The following is a 24579-nucleotide window of genomic DNA, read 5'->3' as shown; positions in this document are numbered from 1 at the left end:
ATTTGAAAGGAAAACAGAGGAATTGAATGGGAGGAGGGGGCTGAGGAGAACTTGTGGTGAAGCAGGGCCGCAGGGGTAGATATAAAGCGGGGAAGGAATGCCAAGGAATTCTTGGGGGCCTGGATGTGAGACACGTGGACGGAATAGATTGATGAGGGCCGGATATGGCGTGTGGAGGACTCGTGGTCTCCGCACGGCTGTATCCGTTTGTGGATTCTTTGGTGCGGACAATCTGGGAAAGTATCCGCCCTTGTCCTGTCTCTCAATTATTGGCGTCCATTGAATTGGCAAGGCTGTCACCGGGGGAAAAAAAAAAAAAAAGGCAAGACCGATTGAGCTTATATGATAATAATTTATGAGAAACCTCATTTGATTGAATCACGTAATTATTAATTTTTAATATATATTTAATATTTAAAATTTATTTTTTTATTTAAAATTTTGAATGATAAAAATATATATATTTTTAAAAAAATTATGATATTTTGTAATAACATCTTACGATGAAATTATGATTTTCTATACAGAATATCATAATTTTTTCGTAGGATGTCATAATTTTGATGGAGATATTTTAATTATTTAAAAATTTTATAAATTTTTAAGTGATGAAAATATTCTTCTCTCTCTATTACATTCTGTGAAAAAAACTGTGACATCATATATAGAAAGTCATAATTTGACTGCAAAATGTCATAATATCGTCACAGAATATCATAATCTTTTAAAAAAATATAAAAAATATTTTTATCATTCAAAATTTTAAATAAAAAAATAAAATTATAAATATTAAATATGCATTGAAAAATGATGACTATGTAACTCAATCAGATGGAACGGTATATTTTTTTCTACACCATATGCAGTATACAAATTTTTTTTCGTAATTTATTAGGGAGCCCGTGATAAAAGGAGAGTTGGAAAGCTTGATTTCAAGATAATGAGAATGATAAGTTTGAATGGTAAGGTAAGTGTGTTATACATCTTTGGATGGATGTGGTGTATATATATATATATATATATATATAGCCTAATGGAAAAGGTTAAGAGGTATAGAATGTTCAGATTGCATATAGTTGCACCGCACAAGCTAAGTACAAAAAGAAATTGTAAGGGAAAATTTTGTTATTTGAATTTAGATTAACATTTTTTTCATTTTGCATGCTTTAGCACCATCTAGAAAAATTCTCTTATGAAAAAGTAAATACAACAATTTCCAAAATAAACATCCCAGGCTTTACACAAAATACCCATACCAGACTATAGTGATGACAACATGCCACGATTTCAAACATATTGAAGTTCAAAATCTCAGAGTTATGACATCTACCATTAGCACCATGGCTTTCATTTTGGGCTTCCTTCTTAGGTCCAATTCATGGACACTTCGGCGTCATTTTACAGGCTTGAACTTTTGACTTGCCAGCGTCATGGAGAAGCTTTTTAACTTCAAGCATTTATATATAATTGGTCTTTGAGAAAATCAAAGGATTTAGGCATCTATATACATACAAATAAGAGGAAGTATGGTTGTGATTTTATAGATAGCTTTGCTCCAATGGAAAGTAGGAGCTAAAGGGAACGCGCTATTGCTGCTTTGTTCGTTTCTCTTAACAAGATGATGTTGAATGGATGACACACGCCTTTAAGAGTTATTTATACAATACTGCAATGTGGAAACGGCTAGAAGATGTCATGACCACCTCTGTAAGATCACATATAATCTCCAAAGATCTAATGTTAGAATAATAAAAGAATCCAACTATTTCAACATCATGACCTTCCTATAATGCAAAAGAACGGTCTCACCCCATGATGAGATTCTTGGGTTCCACGGAAACAGACAAAGACTTGAGGTTAGTAGGTCCAGAGTCGCATGACACATGGGCGGTTGGGATCGCCCCTTACCAGATGCGCGTGGACGGCTCGCGCGCCCCGTGGACGAGATTCCCCCGGACCGAAAAGATCAGCATCCCGTCCCTGTTAGCCCACTAAGTACGGCCCCCACCTTTACCCACCGCCACCACTTTACCCTGCCACCCACTCTCCTTGGAAAGATATCTTTTTCGCTTGAATTCGGATCTTCGAAATCTGAAAGTTTTAAACAACCCCCGCCAAAACCCTTAGCCACATAACAACCATTATTTATACCAAAAATTAATTTTAAATTTTTGACACTAAGATGACACAATAATGGTGTTATAACCATACAATGACAGAAAATAACGGCAACAATATAAAAATAATAATATTATCTTTTCTTTTTATTATATATAATAATTTTTTTTGGACCGTATAATCACTATTGGAAGGAATTTTAAGAGAAAATATAAAATTTGAATTTTTTTTTAAAGTGTGAAATTAAAAATGACTGTTATTGATGCTATAACCATCCAACAGGAAATAATGGAAAATAAATAGCCATTATATATTTTGATTATTTATTTCAATTGGTGGCCAAAACCTTTACAAGAGGTATCTAGAAAATAAACAAAGCGAGGTGACTTTTACCAAGTGATATTGCGCCTCACTATACTTGTTATTCCTACCAGAAAGGGACATAATTTCCTTTTTTCACACAGAGTTGCAAAATTTGCCCATCCATTTGAAAAATGGTGTGGATCTGAATATATTATGAGTGCAAACTTTGAGATTGGTAGATGAGAAGATGTGCTGTAGGATCCAACACTCTCTATTCAATCACTTCCTGGATTAGGAGCTTGGGATGATTCATTAGAGGCACTGGATCTTAATTTGTGCTCCTTTCTTCACAGTGACACTGTAGTTTGCAATATATTATCATCCAAATTTCTATTAACCCATGACATGACATCAGTTGATCGGGTCGATACCAAGAATCTAAACATGAGCTATTACAGGATTACCACCAGTAACCATGCAGCTTTGATAACTCGGAACACCAAGGTTCCCTCCCAGCTTCCACGGTGGCCAGTTGCGTATACATGCTGGGAGCTACCACCCCTGGATTTCCTCAAAATCAACTTCAATGAAAGTGTTTCCAGCAATAAAAATGAAACTGAATTTGTCATCCGCAACCTCAAGTCAGATCTGATGGCAACTAAGAAAAGCCGCAACTTTGACACTTCGGACACAAATGTAGAAATGAAAATTGTCCAAAAAGACAACCACCATGCAAAGCTTCAGATAGATTATCTCATTGTTGAAGACGATTTAGCCACGGTGTTTGATTGAATCAATGGACGGTCAAGATCCATGCACACCCATCCTCTTCTTCATGATGGTGTTTGATTGAATCAATGGACGGTCAGGATCCATGCACACCCATCCTCTTCTCCGTGACATCTATAGGATGTTGTGAGGATGCATCTCCTCCCCCATGTGCATCGTGAGATGAATGAAACGGTAGATTGGATTGCCTCATCTGTTGCTCGTCACTCAAACGATATTTTACAATCGGACATAGCAGTGGTACCTATATATTTTTATAATATTTTATTTTTCAATTTTATGGGTTATATCCAAACTAGAGTTGTATGACTTTCCCATTTGCCAGCAAACCAAAAAAAAAAAAAAGGATTACCTGTGACAAAATTATGAGATAAACAAACACTAGCCCTTAACTGTGTTATTGTTATGATGGACATTATTATCTGTTATAAATCTACCCGGAATTGCAACCTTGAATGTGTACCTTGGATGTCATTATATATTGCCATCTTGGTTGTGGCTTGGGAGTCACGATAACGTGGAAATCGGCAGAAAAAGCCAGGAATCCCTGCCCCATTGCAGCCCTCGTTGGGTCTGCAGGCGCGTCGATGATGCTACGACCCACTCACGTCCCTGACGCACAACAGAATGGCACGCATACCAAAAAAGCACGCAGTGTAGGATATGGTTTGTTGATCACAAAACCATGTCAGTTACTCTAGCGAGAACACATATGATTCTTAATTTCTTAGAGCTTAAAGAGGACGCCCTAGCTATGAACTTGCCTATAAATCTCCATGGGGATTACCAAATTAGCATTCCGAATCATTTGGAGACATTATCAGTCATCATTAGTTAAACACACTGATAATGCATAGTTTACGTTGATGATTGTGCAGCATGCAAAGTGATATTATCAGCTTCAAGTAATTGCAAAATTATAATATTCATCATGAGATCAGGAATTTTATAACAAAACTAGTAGCCACATATTATAAATATGTTTGTAAATTCGTCAATGGTTGTTACCTCATCTGGTTAACACCCTGTTAACTTATGAGAGGCGCAGGATTTGAATCCTGGTGGTGACACCTCCTTGCCCTACAGCATAAAAAAAATATATATATAAGTTTACAAAAAACCCTACATTTTCTTGACACCCAGAAATTTTTCCTGCACATAACATATTGAAACACAGACTGGATTCTCCGTGGCACATACAGCATGAATATTAATGATAGGACAAATTCAAAATACATCATTACTCCAGTGAGAATCTTCTTCAGAGATAAAATAAAACAGTTACAAAGCACCTTAAAAAAAAAAAATCTGATAAACCAATTGGAGCAAGCTTCGGCAAGCATATTTGGATGCAAAAATTCAAAGTTAAAAATAGAAAGGAATAAAGAAAGAAAGTCATATAGCCACAAAAGCAATTAAATTCATCCACCTTCACTGCACCACGGGTCCGTGAACCAAAAGGTCCCCCTAACCCCACAAAGGCCATCCAGAAAGGCAGAAACCATGTGCTAGACCCCTTCAAGCGGTCTTAGATTTCAGAGTCCGTCAATTACCTGATAGCGAAGCCATGGATCACGACAAGACACACCCGGGACAAGAGTGATGAGAACTCACTTTCGTAGTGTGATAAAAATCCTTTGTCATACAGGTGACGTAAAACTTTCTACTTACCATATGTTGGAAAAATTACCAGAGAACTAGGAAAGGAAATGTAACAAATGCTACCCTTCAGTAATAATCAGGAAAAGTAAAATTATAAATTCAGCCACGCAACCATACAACAGATCTTGTATTTTCCATGGTGCCCTACTGTACATTTGGACTGGATCAGGTGGATCAACAAAAAAGGGCACAACACCAACAGCTCCATGTAAGCCAATTGCCAGGCATCACAACCCAGCAACCAATATTATAAATGAGCAGGATGATTGAAATTTAAATGATTCATTGCTAACGCATTTTGATACCAGTAATTATATCTAGAAGTGGTCCAGCCACAATGTGTATATCCCATTTTCCTCCAAGCCTAAGGAACCAAGGAAGATCCAGATCTAAGATAATGAGGAAAATCTTGGATGGAAACTCTGAATTGTAACCAAGTGACCCAAGAGCTGGATCAGATTCAGGTCTCCTATTAACCACAAGACAGAAAGTAGAGCAGCATGATGAAGCTGCCCTATAATCTGAGGAAGATGCCAAGCCTAACAAAGTCATGCTTACAAAAATAATGCAATATTCATATCAGAATCCCCTACATACAAATAGCTAAAGTGTTATACCATTAGCCGGATCGATAACCTTCTGTCTCGTCTTGTCAAAATGTGTTTTGATGCTTCTGGGATTTGTTTTCTCCAACAATTATTTTCAAATTTTGTCTCCATACAATGTAATCTCCCAATAGCCAGCTTGAAATATGAACATGGAATTCACTTTTGGAACAACTGTAAATCCAATAGACATGAGCTATCATTTAAGAACTTCTAAATTGGTTTTCAAAAATTTAAGTTAAAGAAAGATAATGCAATAATGGCTACTTGCTAAATGATATTTAAAAAAACACATTAAAAGGACAAGTCATTAGACATCCCATCATCTGAGCAAAGTATTTAAGATACATGCACACTATATTTTGTAACTCCTAGTTTCATAAGCCACGAGGCATAAACTAAGAGATACCAATGTACATCACCATAGGAGGTAGGACATAGATTAACAATATGATGTGTCAAAATAAAAAAAAAAAAGAAAAACAAAACCAACATACATGCGTTGGTATGAGAATATTATCACAGAGTTCCAGACGATAGAATTCCGTATCAGCCCGAACCGACTAGTATACCCCGTACCAAGTCAGACCGGTAGGAAACCAAGATGGTTCGGTTGAGGAAAACGGTACACCGAAGGAGGGAGAGAGAAAAAGATGAAGAGAGAAAGAGAGGAGGGGAGAGAGACACGGCACACCACCATCGGAGGCTGGAGATGGTCTGTTGAGGCCGCCAGAGGGCCACGGAGGCCTCCATAACTCAACATCGCCCGATAGGACACTTAATCGAGCGAGAAAGAGAGAGGGAAAGTGATGTATTGGAGGGAAGCACAGCCAGTGGAGTGGCTGTCGAAGATTATCGGGTGGCCGTCGTAGTTTATCGGGTGGCCGTCGTGGCCACCCAACTGCGGAAATCGTGCGCACGGAGCCGCGGCCGCAGAACAAGGGTAGTCATCCCTATTCATGCGTCGATTTTTTTTTTTAAACGAAAATGAACAGTGAAGCCGACAAACCCATTACTGACTACAGATTGCCAGCTTCACTGTAATCGGGATTTAAAAAAAAAATCCCATGAAACATGGACAATCGCTCCTATTTCACGCTCGCAGCATCGAAGGCTACGATTGCGCCATTCGACGGCCACAGCGGCCAACCGGAGGTCCTCTGACAGTCTCTCTGACGGCTTTTCCTCCCTCTTTTTCTTTCTCACCCCCATCTCTCTAGCTCTCTCTCTCTCTCTCTCAACTAAGTAGCGGATGAAGTGGAGGCCTTCATGGCCCTCCGAGCATGCCGGCAATCCGTCTGTGGCCACCGCCGGCATTTCCTCCAGCCACTGCCTCTCCCCTTCTTCCTCCCCTCCCCCTCCTCCTCCCCTCTTTTTCTCTTTTCCTCCTCTCGATTCGCCTTTTCTCCTCTATGTCGGTTCGCACTAGTCTGGTCCGATTGGACGTATACCGATCCATACCACCCACCGGCCAGCACGGACTCCGATACTGAGTCCACGAACCTTGTTCCAGACAAACTAGAACAAGCGTGTCATGCCCCATTTCATGTCAAAAAATTAATGTTGGTCACATTACTTTCACCTGTAGAAGAAACCGATTGCCTCGTTTTGTGGATTTAAATATATAAGCCATAAAGGAACCTATCACAATATTTCATTCCCATGCTTCATAAATCGACCCCAAAATGATTTTGTGGTAGCTATATAGAAACACAAAATTTGGGCTTTACTATAATCAATGAAGTATATATGGCCTTGTTATCAAATTTCAACTATCATGACCATAGAATTTCATTTTCCATAGATTTTTTTAATAAATTAAAAAAAAATTATGACTTAATTCAAAGAAATTTCATTTTCCATATTTAATATAGTGACTATAGAATGTTTTTGTCATCACTAAATCAAAACACAAAATTTAGGTCTAACATAATTAATGAGCCACAAAAGGATTAGATTTCATTTTATATGTGTCTTATAATGATCCCATGATGGTTTTGTGATCACTATAATGGAAACATAGAGTTTATGCCTTATTTTAACCAATTAGCTTTAGAAAGAGTTATCATCAAAACTTCAGTTCCTATGTTTCATATATTGACCGCAAATGTTCCTTGGCCACTATATCATAACACAACTTGTGTCATAATATAATTAGTGAAACACAGAGTGACTCGTTATTAAATTTCATTTTCCATGTTTTATATAGTTATCCCTGAATTGTCTCATAGTCACTACATAGAAACACAAAATTTTACTCTTATTACAATAAATGAACTATAAAGCAATCTATCATTAAATTTCATTTCCCATGTATTCTACATTGACTATAGAATGGTTATGCAATCCCCATATAAAAACATAATATTTGGGCCTTAATATGGCCAATGAACTACAAAGGGAACCTGCTATAAAAGTTAATTTCCTATGTTTTAAATAGTAACCCCTAAATCGTTATTTGGTCATTTATTATATGGAAACCCAAGATTTGGACCTTATTATAATCAATGAACTGCAGAGGACGTAGCATTAAATTTCATTTTCCATGTTTCATACGGGGATCAAATAAGCATTCTAGGGTCACTATATGGAAATACAAATTTGGATCCTAATACAATTAAGAATCACCAAGCGACCTACTATCAAAGTTGAATTCCAATTTTCATATAGTGACTCCATTATGGTTTAGTTTTCACTATGTGTGGTTGCTATGTGGAAATACGAAATTTGAATTTTAATATAGTTAATGAACCATAGAGAGGCCTATCATTAAATTTGATTTCCTACAACTCATATAGTGACCTTAGAATGGTTTAATGGTTACTATATGAAAACACTAAATTTAGGCCTTATTATAATCAATCGTTTACATAATTGTTTGTCTTGAAATTTCATTTCGCATAGTTTGTAGTGACCAGAGGGTGGTTCTGTGGTCACTATGTGGAAACACTTCAAATAACAAACTAACATAATTTTGATGAATTTTCATAATTTAATTATTATCAATTATATCTTTTGAATTTTGATTGTATTTCTCTATTCTAACATGAGTGCATGTAACTTTCATTAAAAAATCAAGGACGGTGACCATACACCAGTATATTCAATTACTAAAGTGCTTAAAACCTCATCAAACCTAACACTCAAGGTTTCACCGTCCCTAACCAAAAGCAACAAGCAATAGAATGGAAAGGAACTACCTATGCACCGTTATGGAAAAAAAATATTTACTTCCAATGTATAACATGCTTCTATTTTGGCTGCCAAAGCTAAAGAAAGATCTTCAATCATGATTGCCATTTAAAAGGGGTGGTCACCAGTTAGAAATCTTTCAATTATTTCATCACGCATTTTCAGGAAAAAAAAAGGAGTAGAGATACTTGAATATCAAACAAAATCTACTAAAGTCTAGAAGATCAAAGTTGAGTCAACTTTAGAAGTTCAGACTCATTGAGTAAATATATCCAGTAAAACACAATGGGTTTTTTACATGTATACCCTTCCAAATATTCAAATTTGCATAAATACCCTTTCAAAATAGATATCCATATGTATACCCTCATAAAATATATTTTTTTGCATATGTACGTATATAATCTAACACCGTTAAAAATTAACGATTTAAAATTAAAATGACTAAAATATCCTTATGGATAGATGTGCAAAAAAAAAAAATTTAGAAAGATATATGTGTAAGTAGCAATTTTATGAGGATATTCATGCAAATTTGAATATTTGAAAGGGTATACATGCAAAAAATTCTAAACATAAATACATCTCTCTTAGTTTGTTAATTCTTTCCTTATTCTAATAGAAAAAAATTAATATATATAATTAAAATAATAAATTTATTTAATTTATTAATTTACATAAATAAAATGATCATTTTATTAAATGATAAATCAAAATTATTTTATCTAGAAAATAAATAAATCGTAACCATCCATGTTTTCTCTAATGTATAATAATATGCTTCTAAGAAAAGTATTTAAACCTGATATTAAATGAATAGTTTATACATTTGCATAGAATGAACATACTTGTGGATTTGGACATTATGTAATAATAAAAAATTTATAATTCTATTATATTTTATTTTAAAAATTTTTATCAAAAAATATCTTTGTGAAGTGTATAAGGTATATCATGTTATTATAAGATGGACATAATCATCCCATTTTGCATAAAAATAAAATAAAATATAATATTCTAATATATAAAATATTATATAACATCATCATCGTGTTGTTATATTATGTAATATATTATTATATTAAGAGGATCTAAATCCATCTAGATAAAATAGATAAAAATTAAATTATAATTTTTTGCATGTATATCCTTCTAAATATTCAAATTTACATGAATATCCTCATAAAATTGCTATTTGTATATATATCCTTATAAATTTTCTTTTTGCACGTCTATCCCTAAGGATATTTTAGTCATTTAAATTTTAAACCATTAATTTTTTAACGATGCTAAATGATGTAGGCACATATGCAAAAAAATAAGAAAAAAAAGGATATACATGCAAAATAAGTATTTTATGAGGGTATACATATAAATATCAATTTTGAAAGGATATGCACATAAATTTGAATATTTAGAAGGATATACACGCAAAAAATTCAAAAATCAAGGATGCTGCCCATACACTAGTATATTCAATTACTAAAGTGCTTAAAACCTCATCAAATCTAACACTCAAGGTTTCACCGTCCCTAACCAAAAGCAACAAGCAATGGAATGGAAAGGAACTACCTATGCACCGTTATGGAAAAAAAATATTTACTTCCAATGTATAACATGCTTCTATTTTGGCTGCCAAAGCTAAAGAAAGATCTTCAATCATGATTGCCATTTAAAAGGGGCAGTCACCGGTTAGAAATCTTTCAATTATTTCATCACGCATTTTCAGAAGAAAAAAGGAGTAGAGATATTTGAATATCAAACAAAATTTGCTGAAGTCTGGAAGATCAAAGTTGAGTCAGCTTTAGAAGTTCAGACTCATTGAGTAAATATATCCAGTAAAACACAACGGGCTCACAAAGCATCACAATATTAGCTTCATTGTATGAATAAATCATTAAACAAAAAAATTCATGTGTTTTGACCTAACAAGATTGTTAATAGTGTTCATTATCCAATAGGTCATCCAATCAACCCTAGTATCAAGATTTTACATCCCAACGGGATGGAGGGCATCCCAACCATCCCATCCCATTTCTGTGAAAAAACGAGATCCGGATGGGGTCGAGACTTCGAAACCCATCCATGCAGAAAAAGAAGAAGAAAGAGGAAAGAAAGAAAAGAAGATGAAAAAAGAAAAAAGTGAAAGAGAAGAAGAAGAAGAAGAAGAAGAAAAACGAAAGAAAGAATGGAAGGGAGAACAAAAAAGAAAGGAAGAAAGAAAAGAAAGAGAAGAAGAAAAAAGAAAGAAAGAAAGAAAGGGATGACAAAAGAATGAAAAAGAAAAAGAAAGGAAGGTAGAAGAAAAAGTAATAAAAGAAGGAAAGAAGCAAGAAAAAAAGAGAAAAGAAGGGAGAGAGATGGAGAATATCTAACAAAATACATAACCAAGACAGCCATCAGGACAGGATGGGAAAGTAGAACGTCCTATTTCATGGAGATATCGAGACACCTCTGTCCTACAAAGTTTAAAACCTCACCTAATACACAATTCAAATCCCTATTTTGAGTGTGGAGAGGGCACTTGTATAGTTGTATTCATAGGAGGAATTCAAAGCATCCCTATTTTGAGATCCCCTCGTGATGGATTCACTTCAATGGCTCAAGTTATTTCATGAACTAACGGCACAAGAAAATGAACCCAAGACTTTCTTGATATCTCTATCATATCTCAGCAATACATTGCGCAAAGAGGGTAAAATGTGGTACCATTTTCATAACTATTACCTATATCTACAAATTTTTTTCATTAATTTGAACACATGGAAAAGAATCCAGAACACCAAACACACCAATTCTCAAGTCTTCAACCATGATGTAAAACATATGATGATGCCTTCTTATTGAGACAAGAATTCTTCATGAGTTCAAGTTTAAGCAGCAGTTCTGCTTGTCTTGAAAGTTTTTCATGTTGGATGAATTCAGCAGTGCATAGCTTGACTAAAGTGATGAGAAAATAACAAGATATCAAGGCAGAATGCAGGGATCACAGATCTTTCACCAGAGGGGAAAGCAGCCTGGAAGGTTGTAGTAATGGATGAAAATGACAGATAGAATGTGAAATATAGAAGTCGACAAGAGGAATTAGTTACCATATGCAAATATTAATTGCCATTTTTTTAACTTCCTCATGCTAATAATTACAACACAACAGCAAGACATTGCTATACATAATAACCAAGACATGAAGTGGATTCAGCATGAGAAATCAGAGTGGACAAACAATGGATATGGTTTAAGAATCAATCTGCTTTTTCTATATGTTTGGACAGTGTTTTTCATGTTTTTATTCCTCATCCTGTAATTCTGGTTCTTAGAGATTATAAGCTGAATTTGCAATTGACTTAGATACAGCAACAAAATTTGTTGTTACTCAACTTCTTAATTGCTATCATAATTGAGTGGATGAGTCATTTATTCATGTTACTTAACATAAGGTGAAGCAGTCATAAAGAAAATGGAATATTGAAAATAGGAGTGCAATCGAGCCGAGCCGAGCCAAGCTGAGTAGCTAGAGGCTCAAGCTCGATTCAATTCAAAATACTTGGATTTGAAACTCAATTCAAAATACTCGGACTCGAAACTCAATTTGAGATCGATCAAGACTTAATATCCAAGCTCGAACTTGACATGATCACAAAAAAAAAAAAAAAGATCCAATTTGAATATCAACCGAGCCATACTCGAGCTCAAATTCGAGTCTCAATCATAATTAAAAAACATGGTTGAAATTAAATATAACATAGTATCATATTTTAAAAATTAAATTAATAATATATATTATAAATAAAATGTAATATTACTAACAATTGATGTACTTTGTTTGTGATCAACAAATATTCGAGTTTATTTTTCAAGATTTTAACTTTCACATTAACCTTGTCCACAAAGAACAATTCATCATTTACAAAACTTATGCCAAGTAGTTTTATCATGGATATCAACAGCTTGATCTACACCTATGGTGTGAACAGTAGGGACTTCACCTTGAGAAAAGACATGCTACCATTAGGAATTCCTTGATCACTATGTAAGCAGTTTAGACAGTTGCCATAAGATGCCCATAATCCTACAATATACCAATTTTATAGTTCTTTCATTCTCATCATGAACCAAAGATATTGTCTTTTAACCACTCACCAATCAGGGATTCTAACATTGTTGGACTCTAAGAAGAAGGTGTCCAAGGAAAAATTCACTCCCTCAGTTGAGGTTTGCATGATGTTATATACATAAAAGCCTCAGGTCCACCAAAATCAAAATTCATACGAATTTGTTGGTTACAGTAAGAGCTAAACTTATCTAGGTTAATAATGTAATGTAGCAAATAAATCTTAAACAATTTCACGAGCAAGGAATATTAGTGCCTTATCCACATTATTTTTCTCCTAAAAAAAAACCCAACCTGCATCTAAAATCTTTAGTAGTGGCCATGTGCATTCACACATGTATTATAACTAGTCATCAAAGAAAACTCTGCATTTTACCATAACCTCATTGCTCTTCATTGACAAACTAACATCAAAGACCTTTAATGTGATCTAAAATACTAACTTCCTTTTTTTCAGTCTATAAATATCTTTTTCACCATCCCTTAAGGTCATTGCCCTGAGAAACATGAGGCATCGGAAGCTATCGGAAGCTAGGCCACTTATCGCTTCTCTTTTGCCCTTTCTGGGGAATGTAGTTTTCCTTATGGGGTCTGACTTCCTTTGCACTTTTTAGCACTGTTTTATACTGCATGATTTCTAGATAATCTCGGCCACATTTCAAAATTTGAACCAAGAAAGTTTGATTCATTATGACTTCTGCATTTTGTTTGCCTTTAAATATGCAAGAAGATGCAGCTCACCAAAAAAGGAGCAGGATTTGATAATACAGTTATACCCATACGCATATGCAAATTTCATATTCCTCAGCAAGCCAAAACAAAACTAGGGCAAAGGAGTGCAGTGATATCCGTACAACAAAGACTTACTTATAAAACTCCTTGGGCAGATCAAATGTTTCACACTTTTCATGTTGCCTCATGGACCTGTGCTTCCTTGAACGTTTCGAATGGCTTTGTAAAGCTTCTGCCTGCACATCCATTCTTAAATTACTCTTCGACACAAAGTTATCAAGAAAAACCCAGTTGTTGAATTTTAGGCTTTTGATTCCCCTTGCATACTTACCGCCCTTGTCACCTTTCTGAATGATATATAACTGAGATCTTCATTTAAAGTGTCCCCTCCACTCATAGCCTTCAATAATAGAGAAAAATAAGTCGAAATAATAAAAATCCGAATTAAAAAGTTCATCGCCAATGATAAACTTTAGCAAATAACAGAAAAGATCCAATATTTATACACGAAAACAACTGCGAGTACCTTGGCATCACCATGTAGCAAACTCTTGTGTACCACTCCGAGTAGACAGGATGCGCTTCTCCATCTATACAGCATTGGAAAGTTATGTCTATTCTCCTGAATATTGCAAAGAAATTTTCTCTACTTGTGTCACGCCGAGGAGTTCGACCAGCGACCAGATTCCCTAAGAATAATTCAAAACTACTATATTAGGGTTTGTAAGAACCAGAACCAAAAAAGGGAAGGGCAAATCGAAGAAAATAACCCTCATCGGACCTTTCTTGGAGGTGGAGGACGGATCTAGCGCCTTGGGGGAGGCGAAGGAGGCATCATCTTGTCCTTTACCTCGCTCGGATTCACCATCCTCTTAAGCGCTTGCTTCCTCTTCTTGCTCTCGTGGTGCTGTTCTTGTTCTTGAAGAAGCTCGGCTTCGATAGGTGAACCATCGGTCCAGGGCCGCAAGCGCTCGCTTCTTCCCCTCCAGACACGGCGACCGACATCGGCGTCGATTGGGAGGACATCGGAGCCCACTTCGCGGGCCAATAAAACCGCAGAAGCGAAAGCGGTTGTTATTTACTTTAGCTAAAGAGAAATTCTTTGTGCACCACGGGCCGCGTTGAAACTCCGACGTGGAGTATACCGTTTACGTCGTTTGGTTTATATACTCATCGTTTTTCAAAATATATTTAATATTTATAATTTTTTATTTAAAAATTTTATATAAAATAAATATTTTTATTTTTTAAAAAAATAATATTTTATAATATATTATAATTTTTTATGCACAAGATACCATAATATGATTTAAAAAATTATAATATTCTGCATCAAATTATGACTTTTTACATGTAGTATGTTATAATATAGTAGCCACGTTGAAAATCCAACGTGGAGTATACTGCTTTACATCGTTTGATTTATATACTCATCATTTTTAAAATATATTTAATCTCTATAATTTTTTTATTTAAAAATTTTATATGAAGTAAATATTTTTATTTTTTAAAAAAATTATGATGTTTTATAGTATATTATAATTTTCTATGCATAAGATGTCATAATATGGATCAAAAAATTATAACATTCTGCATATCAAATTATGACTTTTTACATGCAGCATGTCATAATATGGTACAAGATGTTGTAATATGACTCAGAATATCATAATATAGAAGAGATATTTTTGTCCAACCATTTTCTAATTTGTATTTAATGTCTGCAGCTTTACTTTTTCATTTGAAAATTTTGAATGATGAAAATATCTCTATTCTTTGAAAAAAATTATAATATCCTATGCATATTATGACATCCTGCATTATATTATCGCATCTTGTGGACAAAAATTATGACTTTCTCGACATAGGATGTCATAATATAGATATAAAATATCATAATTTTTCAAAGAACAAAAATAGTTTCATCATTTAAAATTTTAAATAAAAAAATAAAATTATAAATATTAAATACGTATTGAAAAATGATGACTATATGGATCAATCAAATAAGAAGATATATTCCACATCGAATTTTCTACACCATTCATGGTGCACAAAAAATTTTCCATTAGCTAAAAGCTAAGGATCTCATGGGCTAATCGTGCCAGGCCGCGAACAGAAAAACGGGTGCGGCCTGCTCCGACCCCAAAATCAAATCGAGGTGAGCAAGCCTGTTAGACAAACCCAATCCCACGGGACTACGCAGCGACCATCGGACTGCATTCTAAGGTAATGCTAGCACTTCAACAATGGCGGTAGTCTTTTTTCGTGAAAAAATAACGTCTTTATTTCATTAGAACTGATTCTCATTAAAACTATGATCTATCGATAAACATTTAGGGGGTGTTTGGTTCGTAACCAAAATTGGAATGAAAATGAAAATCGAAATGGCTTGAAATCGAAATCAAAATGATCAAATCTCCCGAAACGTTTGATTCATGATCGGAATCGAAATTGAAATGGATGATTCCTATTGTTGTTATTTGGTTCATCTAAATATAGAAATCAGAATCAATTCAAATTTTTATTTTTATCCTGAAACTAAAAATCTTCAAAAATTAAAATTTTTAAAATAATAAATAAATAACAAATCAACTATTATCGGAGCTTTGACAAATGGATAACAAAAACATGCTTACATCTGTTTATCTAGAGCTTAGTGAAAAAAAAATTAACCTTCTTCAACTCTGAATACATAAACAAAACGTACTTATGAATTGAGTTTTGAAAACTTCAATTTTAAAAGATTCAGAAATTACAAACTTTGATAACATTTCGTCATAAATTTTTGACCAGTTGTATGAATAAACATGGCAGTAACAAAATCTACCATCACAAACATCGAACTGTGTCTAGCATAGATACGCATAACAGCCATTGTCAACATATAATCATAGACATTAAACTGAACATAAAAAAAAAAGATTAAAATTTACTTTCTGTTACATGGATTACAGACCATCACATATAAAGGTACAATGAAGAGGTTAATAGATGCTGGATTTTTATAAAGACACCCTGCACCATCAACATTAGTTTAAATTTTTTTTTTTCAAAAAAAAATTACAAAATCTGACAACCAAGCTTGCCAGAACTAATGCCTTAAACAATAAAAGACATCTCTTTAGCCACAGTAGCTACTGCAATGTAAAATTCATATATTTGTTAACTATTTCTTACATCACATTGTAAAAAGATGATAGCATGCGACAGGATCTGCTATTTTCAACTGCTTTTAGCAACAAGACTGCCATCCAGTGGACTCATCAGGAGCACAAATGACATAAATCATCTTGCAATTGATCATGCTAATAATATCAGAAGATATTAGGAAGCAGCTTTGCAAAAGAATAAAACTATCATCAATTATGATTTTGAAGTTGTACATAAGCATCAAACAATTTCATATGCACAGAATAAGATATCTGAATAACAGTTCCAACCATATGTCTCCATGTTAAGATAAAGAGCAAATAAAATAAACATGTATACATATACCTCCAAGAGAAATGAGCAGGTTGGCCTTCACTAAAAAAATGACATAAACTTTTGGGAAGATTGAACATCTAAATTTTTAACAGGTAGCAATTAATAATAGATAAAAAGAGCAAGCTAAAGTAAAAATTGCTGAAGTACTCAAAACTCAATCAAAAAAATGGTAAAAAGACAGATAACACATATGTATGAGAAGAAATATGAGCAAGTGCTGATAATTCAAGCATCTTTTGGTACCAGTCATTCTTTTTCCTCTTCCTTCTTCTGTCCAGAGATAGCTCAAGTTCATCATAATATTTAAAAAATCATAATAAATCAACACTAATTTCACTGTCACAACCACAATATGTACCTTTTCAAAAAGCAAATATGCAATTTTTCAACACCTTGAAATTTTCAGCTCACCCAAGAGAAACTTCAATATCCACAATAAATGAACCAAAGATACATCAGTAAGCCTTAGGATTCCAGCTCTTTATTGATATATCTAAATATAATAATAACTACCATACTTGCGAAAAAAAATGATATTCTCATACAATTTGATCGAATTGTTAATAGGCAAGGTTACATATTTCCAAATTGGGATAAACCAGTAGACTTCAGTTAGAGCTTATCCTCCCATCTTTATTCATCTAAAATTCAGCAAGAATCCTTTCTTCTATACAAGGGTAAAATTATACACGTATGAATGTAGGGGAAGAATCCAAACAATATCAACTTATGATATTTAATTTCACCTCTAAGAAACAATGACTGCAGTATTATAAAAAATGAACCAAAACCATCATGATTTGGAAAAGAGTTTAATAATTCAAAAATGACTAGAATGATTGCCATTTTATCAAAACATGGATACATGCCAGCAAAGCACTTTAGAGCAAAACCTGCAAAGTCCTTTCCAAAGGTTCATCTTCAAGAATATGTCAATTCCTTTTGACAGCTGAACACTCTTCTTCACCATGTCTTTTCTTTTCTTAAGAAGCTAGAATCTCTTTTTGACAAAGATGCATGCACATTGCCAACAGTTACAAAAATAAATAAATAATTATCAAGAATCAAATCAATAATGTCACCCTGAACAATCAGATCTTTGTCTTGAATAGAGAGCTTCTTTATTTGGTTACCAGATTTTGCAATAACAGGATTTGGTCCTTCCTGCAAGGTCATTTAAAATACCAAGATATTAAATATATGAATAAATAAACACAATCTGAATCTCTTCACTTTTAATACCCAGGTAAATGAAATAGCAAATGATTAGCAAATAGACATAAGTATCAGAAAAATAAACTCTGATAGAATGATACAATGTGTTCCAAATTATATGCCTCATATCATAACCTGTAGTAAGGTCATAATTATTAAATGTAGCTGGGCCACCAATCTTTTCCCATCACAAGTCATGAAAGCATAGAAGCAATTTAAGATAATACACTAAAAAAAAATAGAGGGCATACCACAACAACTTTGGCAGAGCCATCAACTGTTGTATGCAAACTGACATGCTTGCAGCTAACTCTTTTGACAGATATAGCAAGGTCATTGCAGCCAATAACATTACCTCCTTGAAAAATCAGTATATTCAAGAATAACAATTTTGAATGGAACATGCAAGCCAATAATAATAAATGTTTTAAGCAAAGGATTGGTTTGTCCAATCTTGTTCCATCAGTGTAATCAAGCAACAAGAAAAGGAAGGAAAATAAGTCTATTTTCTATATTTATTTATCAACATCATATTAGACTACTAAAGTTAAAAATAATTCTAAATTGATCTACTCAAAATAAATTTAGCCCTTACCTCATCCAAACACGCATTGGAGTCCGAAGATGTGAAAGCAGATAATGCCATAATTTTATATCATTCCAAAACCTAAACCGCACATCATTTGTCATATCAAAATTATCAAGATTCAAATAAATTATGACAATCCTGCAAATGATATATATCATAGTCAAATATAGGAGAACAGATATGCCGGCAACCTCCAAATTTGATCAAATCTCACAGTCCAAACAAAACAAACATGATCCAATTCACTGATCCAACATCTTCATGATCATAAAAATCTAACCAAAAGATTCTCACATTTTCATAACAAAAAGTCAAGCACTCTAACAATAGCATCACACGAAATACTAGTGTCTAAAACCTAATGCACCAATGTCCGAGTCAAGAAAGCTAAGCATGTACTGCCTCTTCAACTGTGGTGGAAGGGAGAAGAACACTGCACTCTTGCTAGGCTCTGCTGCGAGAATATCAGCCGCCTTTATCACTTCACCACTAGTCAATGCCTCTAATGTAAGTAGCTCCTCCACTACTCTGGTTGCATTCTTCTCAACCATCTCTTGCTCACGTGCCATCGCTTCAACTATGGTACCAAAATGCATATCCATGTGCGACATAAATATCTCAAGGGTCGTAGACATGACCTCTAAAGTCTCCTTCATAAGATCGGATTCTCTCACCATCCTTGCTTCCTTCTGTTGGATAACGTTCTACTTCTTTGTTTTTCTCGAACTGCTACCAAATGTCTTCTTTATCGAAGGAGGCTATGTAACCAAGTGGCCTCCATCATCCTCATCCATGCTAAGGTCCACTGGATCTTTATCACTCAAAATAGCTGCCTCCTCTCTCTCTATATTTTCAATAGCCTCTGCAAATATTTCAGCACCCTTTCCTGTCGTCCTGTACTTCCCATAGATCTCTTCAAGTATATCTAGATGAGGAAAAGCTACTTCCCATAAACCTTTGGCGGACTTATGCACCTGTCATTAGAAAACCATATATATTAAGAGATGAACAATAAACAAAATATTATTTGAATTACAAAAATAATATTTATAAAATGTAACTTGCACCACTCCATGTACCATATTTTATCACAAGAGATCATCTTCTTTTGGTCATTCCATGTGCATCCCATTTGTGATAATATCTCTACAATAGCACTATGCTTTTGCTTTAGATATTTTATCCTGGATTCAATATGTAGAGTAGCCTTCAAACCACAATCAGGTAGTTTTTCTTCAATCATTATCTCCAACTTGTTCATATATCTATTTTTAAAACCACCCTCTCCTTTTCATATGGAATCAGTAGACAACTCCTGAAGGCATTCCACTAACACCGCATCCTCATTATTTTTTCATGGGCGCTTGTTCTTTCCTCTACCACGATTAACTTGGCTACATTCATCAAATTCCATCCTATAATAATTATAAATTATGACTTTAATGGTCATAACAAGTATAGCCATTATCTTAAAAATAACATATATTACAAGTATATAACAATAATATTGTTAAAATTCAAATATGAAGTACACAAACAAGTAGAACCATGTAATAAACAGTTTCATAACAAGTAAATAATTTCATAACAAGTCCATAATATGCTAGGTCCAATGTTCTGATATTCAACTAAAATACTTGAACAAAAATAAAAAAACATAAAACATAATCAACTCCTAAAAGATGTAGATCTCTAATTGTTAAACATTTGTTGAGCTAGAGTGTTTCTGAAATTAGTCCAATGGTCAAATGTCTCAAGAGTGGTGATGAACTCAACTTCATCCTCTCCCTGTTCTTCTTCTCTTTCCTCTTCCTCTTCATTCTTTTCCTCTTCTTTCTCTTCTATAGGGTCTCTATGCATATACCTCCTTATTAAGTTGTGAAGGAGATAACAAGCCATAATAATGTGACATTGGGTCTGTACAGAAAAAAACGAAGGGCTCCTAAGAATTGCCCATCGTCCCTTGAGCAATCTAAAACAGCTCTCAATCACATTCCTAGCTTGAGCATGTTTCTTGTTGAAATATTCTTCCGCACATTGTGGTCATCGTCCATTTCTCCACTCATTGAGATGATAACATTGCCCTCTATACGGGACAAGAAATCCCTCACCATTGGTGTATTCGGAATCAACCAGTTAATGGCAACCTTGACATATAAAATGAAAAAGCATTATATATTGTAATTATAAGACAAAAAAATTAAAATGAGCTTTATTTATATATTTGTGTTCGTCAATATATATACATACCTTGAGGCACTCTTAAACTATTTGGTCTACTTATAGCATCTCGAAGCACACGGGCATCAAGTGCAGAACCCTCCCAACCAAGCAGCACATATATAAATTGCATGTCAGGCGAACAAACGCCTAAGACATTAGTTACAATATCACTTTTTCTTATTCGATACCTTGGTTTGTCCTCGACAGAAACGATCACTCTAATGAATGTACCATATAATGCTCCTAAGCAATTCTAAAACACCAAAAAAAATTACAAAAATATCTAAGTAATAAGAAAATAGAATAAGGTGTATTATTATATACCTTGAAACACCTCCATGCATCATCCGTACAGTCCTCTGTAATAGGCTCAGGGGTTTTGAACAAAACTCTATGTAATTTCAATATGGCTTTAAGGCATAAGTGAAATTGTCGACTCATAGTTTCTCCACTTCTATCAAAATAATTTTCAATTGACTTATTTTTCTGATGGTGGGCTACTGTGTAAAGAAATATAGCAACAATTTCTTACAAGAATATGTTTTGGGAATCTCTTAATCCCCCAATATTTCTAAGCATCTCACAAAGTATACCAAATGTTCTTCTATCCATTCAGAGTTGACTCACACATATTCTGTCATTCTCATTAATAAGCTTACCTAAATTTTTAATTCTTAACAATTTTCTCTCTTTCTTTTTTGCGATTAACTGATGCCTCCTAAGATAGATCAATCCCATAAAATACCAAGTCATATATACCACAAACATTACCGCAAACATCATACACATAATGCTAATGTAATGCATTCTCCTCCTTCTCAAATTCATAAGACGACGAGCCATTTCCTGTGTACACAGTTATCCATAGTATTATCTTTAAGCAAAAATATTGATAACCAATAAAATAAAATTGGTAAATAAGAGCCCAAAGCTTTATTATAAAATAAAAAAACACCTGATTACAAGATATAGATATAAGTAGTGAAAGTAACATGTGTACATCAGAAGGAACAAAGAAGTAGAAAGACAAACTAGTACAGCAATAAAATAAATATTTTTAATATTGCATAAATTTTCTGTTGAATGAAGAAGAAAAATGCAAGTATGTATTTATCATTGACATCTAACTATGATGAAAATTTAACTTTATGACCTACAGTTAGCTGTGAATTAGAAGATCTCACCACTTTCTGTGCATATATTTTGTAAAATCTGAGCCTCTATTAGTTTAGTCATGAAATGGAATATATGATGGTCAAGTGAAAGTTTAATTGTTTCATTTGAAAATGTAACCAATTTTACTGCATTCAATAAAAATGACTTTATTCTTTGAACTGCCTTGAGTCAAAAGGATTCAAGCAGTAGATAGCAAATGCGGCATATAGTGCTCAGGTTCAAGAGAATGCTTAGATTGAAAAATGGAATATAGTCATTTTTGCATGCAGCAGTCCATGACATTCTGAAATTTCTGTTTTTACTTTTCCAGGACATCTCGATAATAAATAGCAGAGGATAACAAAAATTCTCTTCTAGCAGAAACTTGCCACTTTTTGATGATTCAAATAACAACCTCAGAAAATCTCGCAGATACTGGTTCAATATATACAACCAGATTTTTAACATCAAACGTTGAATACATCAACAAAATATACAAATGCAACAAGGCAAATCTACATATATGTTCATGTTTACCATGGTCAACCACTGCCTAACTAAGAGTAAGCTTACAGGAAGCGCTATTGCGTTAAGCATTTCAACCTGGCAAATCTACATATATGTTCTTGCCAATTTTTCTTGGTAGTTTTTGTGGAAATATATAAATCAAAACTTTGATGGGCATGAAATCCCTCATACTAATCAAATCCCCCAAAACAAATCAAATCTCCAATCCGCATGATCCAAACACCCTTTAATCCCCCAAAACAAATCAAATCTCCAATCCGCATGACCCAAACACCCTTTAACCCCTAGGGCATCAACAACAGCGAAAAAAAAAAACAAACAAAAGAACATCACACCTAACCCGAAGAGAGAAAAAAAGAAAAAAACCCTCCAAAGCTAAGCAAGAAGAAGATCGATCTTGAAGCATCAATATGAATCAAATTCGAAAGCAAAATACAATAGATACATACCAAATCTTGACTAAAGTTAAGGAGATTGGACAAGAGCTGACCTTTTTTTTTGGATCAAGAACAAGATTTTGAGGGCAGATTACAGCCCCTGCACGATTCTTGGACGATCTGAGGGAAGGGAGCAGGTGAGGAAGGTGGCTTGCGGGAGAAGAAGACGGTGCTAAAAAGTAGCAGAGAAAGAGAGAGAGGGGAGTCCATCGGGTTTTCGAGGGAGAGAATTTTTTTTTTTTTTTTGATAAAGTAACCAAACATGAGGGATATTCTAAAAAAATAATTTTAAATACTGAAATGGAGTCTGGAACAAACTTTAGGGGAATTGGACTATTCTCTTTTTTTTTTTTTTTTAAATGAGCCAGAGTGAGAACTCTTTCTAACCAAATAGCTAAAATCAAAGTCTCTATTTTTATTCTCATTTCATACCTTTATTTCTCCAACCAAATATCCTCTTATCATACCAATGATAATTATCACAACAGCTACCAGAACAACTGAAATAGCTGACAATAATAGAAAAAAAATCATATTATCTAATAATTTTTTTAGATTGTATAATATTTTTAAAAAAATAAAAATTTTTCTTAAGTGATATTTTATTTAAAATATAAATATAAAAGTAAACCACTGTTATTTGTATGATTATATATTATTAAATTTTTTTGAAGCAAAGATAGGGTGCAATGAGAGAAAACATCCGGTGGGAGAAATTTTTATGAGTCGATTGCATGAAAAAGTCCAGAACCCAAAATAACTACGCACGTGAGACCACCTATCAAAGCCCATCGTCGACTTATGATCAACCATGACTCCCACTGAGCTAGTCTTTTGCAACCGCTTGGTCAACACCTTGCGTCCTGAGCAGACAGGTCATGATCGACCATCATTCGGCAAATCCTGCATCTCATCACCGATGTCTTCTCATTAGCCAATCATGTCTGGTCGACTAGCTTTGCGCTAGTGAACAGATTCTAAGGCGGTCGACCTCTAATCATCATCGACCAACCCTCATCTCGACAACACTCAGTTGGCAATCTCATTCAAAACACAACACCTGTCAGGCAATAACTATCTCTGAATTGATAAGACAACCACAACCACCACATCCCAAAAAACTCAAGCGACAATCTCGTACCCTACGAATTACATCTTCATCATACGGGATCGTGCCAACCACTTGCCAACTGAAGCTCCAACTCTCCGCTAAAAAAGAGACTTAAAGAGGAATCTCGAAAAAAAGTACGTCATTATTCTGCCTCTCATGCTCCTCCTTCTGTTGAACAAGAGTTCTGACTTGAGCATCGGAAGATCCTCACCGAAGCCATCTCCAGTTAGGACTTTTGTGTAGGTCGCACCCTCAGGAGGCCAACCTTCCTGTCGACTCCAGCGTCCCGACATTAAACAAATTCTCGTATCAACAGATTT

At 34.3% G+C, this 24579-nt stretch overlaps 1 protein-coding gene across 15 annotated transcripts; it reads right to left on the bottom strand.

The window, feature by feature from the left end:
• Window positions 1-157: 157 nt before the first annotated feature.
• On the bottom strand, window positions 158-23525 carry LOC105033648 (uncharacterized). 15 transcript variants are annotated; one of them, XR_012134662.1, is made up of 9 exons: window positions 23202-23512; window positions 18468-18883; window positions 14294-18165; window positions 14039-14201; window positions 13844-13912; window positions 13648-13748; window positions 5490-5651; window positions 4219-4290; window positions 233-293 (listed from the first exon to the last, which is right to left on the bottom strand). XR_012134662.1 is itself a non-coding variant. In XM_073244045.1 (8 exons), the coding sequence occupies exons 4-7, from the start codon at window positions 14111-14113 to the stop codon at window positions 4239-4241; spliced, it is 297 nt and encodes a 98-aa protein (XP_073100146.1). In that variant the 5' UTR covers window positions 14114-14201; window positions 14294-18165; window positions 18468-18883; window positions 23202-23517; the 3' UTR covers window positions 158-293; window positions 4219-4238. The 15 variants fall into 15 exon arrangements, 11 of the variants coding, with proteins under 11 accessions (XP_073100146.1, XP_073100145.1, XP_073100144.1 ...); XR_012134661.1 differs by lacking the exon at window positions 233-293 and adding an exon at window positions 1021-2091; XR_012134660.1 differs by lacking the exon at window positions 233-293 and adding an exon at window positions 2405-3403 and having other exon boundaries at window positions 3674-4290.
• Window positions 23526-24579: the final 1054 nt, after the last annotated feature.

Source organism: Elaeis guineensis, chromosome 10 (assembly GCF_000442705.2).
Source record: "Elaeis guineensis isolate ETL-2024a chromosome 10, EG11, whole genome shotgun sequence".
Taxonomy (NCBI): Eukaryota; Viridiplantae; Streptophyta; class Magnoliopsida; order Arecales; family Arecaceae; genus Elaeis; species Elaeis guineensis.
This window is presented reverse-complemented; position numbering and strand designations above follow the sequence as displayed.